The following is a 3,172-nucleotide window of genomic DNA, read 5'->3' as shown; positions in this document are numbered from 1 at the left end:
TGGTGTCAAACGACACGCCAGCGTCGTGAAACATTGATGTGGACAGACGATCATTTCTTTTCACCGTCGCCCCACCTCTGTTGACAAGTCCTTCTTGAACGGTCTCATGTTTTATGAGGAATATCGGCCTCATGAGGTCCCTGAGAGGTCAAGGTTAACTTAGATGCAACAAAATAGTCGAAATCCAATAATCCTAATAGTAGATTATTAAATATATTATTCTAAAATATAGAATACTTTTATATAAATTGTAACCATGCTTGTTGTCGATCATCTACTTGCTGAAGTCAAGAATCTCAATGTAGAAGCTGGCTAAGCAGTGGGGGGTCTTGTGGCCCCCAACAGAGCGAGTCACAGTCTTTCTCTCTCCTCTGGATCTTCCCCTTGACCCGTCCACCTGAAGCTAAACGAGCCGTCAGCCTCTGGATCTCGTTGACCACCGTCTTCACATCCAGGTTGTGCCGTGAGGCGTTAAATGTAGCTTTGTTGAATGGGAAAGTTCTGATGAAGTCTCCCACTCTAGCTGGAGGAACATCTCGTGCCTTCACTGGCATCGTGCCTGCCGTCCGTCCCCTGAAACAAAAACAGGAAGTTTGTTTGACATTGTAACCAAATTTACGATAGTCGAACGGTCGGAACACACCTTTTCATCTTCATGAAATATGGCTTCTTAGAGCATCTTCTAGACTTGAGGGTTCTTGGTGTCAGAGTGTCGTCCAATTTGTCGGCCTCAGAAGGAGAGTTCAAAGTGAAGCCCCGAGTCCTGTGTGCTGGCATATCTCTGCCTGGGTGTTGGCCACAGATCAAGTTCTGGCTCTGACCAGTTTTGGGGCCAGCTACTGTAGCGTCTTTGTTGCCAGCTCTGTCTAACCTGAGAGGCGGGAGACGTTTCTGAAAGGCATCACCAAGAGAACGTGGTCTGGACCTGCTGGTCCTTACTTCGCTAGGGAAATTGTGTAGGCGTGGAAGTGATGAAGAATTTCTGGGATCTTTAGAAGACGAGCCAGTCCGTCTGTCTCTCAAGCTGTCCGTCAAAGTGTAACTCATCAGGTCAATCAAATCATGGATCAGAATCTTCTTGACCTTGATGTCGACCTGGCAGTCCAGTGTCAGAGCTGGGCTGTAGTTCACCTCCAGCAGCCAGGGTTCAAACCCAGCGTCTATCAGGACATCAAAGCCAAACAATTCCACGCAGTTGGGACAGTTGGGGACCGAGGAGGCGATGGTGAGGAGGGTCAGTGTGACGATGTTGTTAATCTTCTGCCACAGTAGAAGCTCTTTGACGTCCTCTCTGTATAGGAAGTGCCTAAACTCCCTCATGGTCCACTTGCACCCTCGACCTACACGCCCCTTCTGAGACTGGTAGAAAGGACCAGTCTTGTTGATGCTGGTGTTGGTGAGGTGAGCAAATAGGTTGCGCAGAGACAGTAGGTCATACTTCTCTGTTGCAAATCGGACCAGACCTTCCTGGTGGATGTAGACCGTCAGAGGGTTGAAGTTCTTTACGCAAACGTAGATCCGCAAGTCAAACTTGTAGCCGGAGATCAGCAGAGGGTCGCTAATGTACCGCTGAACAATCACGGAGCAGTCATAGATCAGGTCCTTCAGACTTTGGAAGATGAAGATCCCCCTCCCTCTGGAGAGATCCACAGGTTTGCAGATCCAGTACACATACTCTCCGTGGGTCTGGCGGAGTTGTTCATAAACTGCTAGGAAGCGAGTGTAGTCGTTGGGAAGAATAAAGCTGACTGGACTGAAGTTGTAGAGGGTGGAACCGAATGTCACCCTCATTCTTCTGAGGTGGCGTGCCAAGTTGTCCTTCAGAGAGACAAAATAGAAACATTGACGCTCCAAGTCTGGGTCAAAATAAAGACTAGAGGGCATTCTTATCTTTACAAATAAGATAAATAAACACACTCCAGGATAACATCTCAAAGCCAACTTTTAACTGAATATTCCTCAACAAGAATCTTCCGCACTGACCTTACGTGTAATGCCAAGAGTTTGAGGATGATGGTTGAGGCGCTGCCACGGGTACAAGTCGCTGTAGTCGGAGCTTCTAAAGGCAGTACTGCGCCAGTACAGATTCCAGTCTCGGTCCCTCTGCTGACGTCTACTGTGTTCCACCCACCCTCGCTCCAGGAGCACATCCCTCACCACCTGAGGTCCTCTCTCATGCAGTTTGAAGACCAGTGCGGAGGCCATGGTGAGTCAGGTCTAGGGTCAGTAACGGTTTGTGGACACACCAGTCATCTTACTTCTCCTGCTCTCATAGGTCGATCCTCAATCTGTCAGTCACACCTGGTCGTGAGTGTCCAGTTACTGTGTGTTCTCAGACCTCGTCACCACAGCGTTACTGCAGTGTCCAGTGGCAAGTTCAAATTAAGGTTCGTTTTTCCCTCCAAAGACTCAAAGCAAAACTGTCAGATTAGTGGAAAATGCAACTATTGGAAGAAAAAAAAGTTTTGGCCAATGACTTAAGGGTCATTAATTACCATATACAATTTCTTTGACCAAGATTTTCTTTTACTTTTTCTTGCTGCGGTTGGACAGCAGTGCAAGAATGAATGCAGTGGTTATGAACCTTTTTTCATTTCCAAATTTTGAAAGCAATTATTATTCAAGGGCCACATTAAATTCTGTGATTGTTAGGGGCCGTCGAGCAAAAAGAAGAGAAAATCCCTAAAATACATTAGTCATTGCTGTGACATTTAAGCTAAATTTTGAGGGTTTTTTTCCAAAACATTTCAACTTAATATTTTGAAGGAATATATACTCAAAATTACACAAGGGAAAAGGTTAAGTGTTGTGAAAATGTAAATGAATACAAAATACACTTAATGCATTCAAACCATTTATACATGATCATACTTTGACATTACGATGGCTGCATAAATACAGTCAAAAGGCCACACTTGGCCTAGGTCTGGGCAACCATGTAGATTCTACATCAGGAGTGGGCAATTAGTCCTCATTGTCCTCTGGGGCCACATAGAACATGACTTATACATGACTAAACCTGTCAAAACCAGTCATGTAAAAGAAACTGATGGGAAAATAACTTTCCTCTAAATATGTCAATTTCAATGGGCAAGAAATTTTCATAAGTAAAAACATAAAATTTAGATATAATACAATAAACGCAATATTCAATTGTAAGCCGTCAGAAAGA

The 3,172-nt window shown here is 44.9% G+C and overlaps 1 protein-coding gene across 1 annotated transcript; it reads right to left on the bottom strand.

The window, feature by feature from the left end:
* Nucleotides 1-296: 296 nt before the first annotated feature.
* ttll2 (tubulin tyrosine ligase-like family, member 2) lies at nucleotides 297-2,205 on the bottom strand. The gene is made up of 3 exons (XM_087805099.1): nucleotides 1,984-2,205; nucleotides 644-1,818; nucleotides 297-573 (listed from the first exon to the last, which is right to left on the bottom strand). Exons 1-3 carry the CDS (start codon nucleotides 2,203-2,205, stop codon nucleotides 297-299), a joined length of 1,674 nt encoding a protein of 557 aa, XP_087661225.1.
* Nucleotides 2,206-3,172: the final 967 nt, after the last annotated feature.

This window comes from Callionymus lyra, chromosome 13 (assembly GCF_982586985.1).
Source record: "Callionymus lyra chromosome 13, fCalLyr1.hap1.1, whole genome shotgun sequence".
Lineage (NCBI taxonomy): Eukaryota > Metazoa > Chordata > Actinopteri > Syngnathiformes > Callionymidae > Callionymus > Callionymus lyra.
Note: the sequence above shows the minus strand (reverse complement) of the source record. Positions and strands in the feature narration are given on the sequence as shown.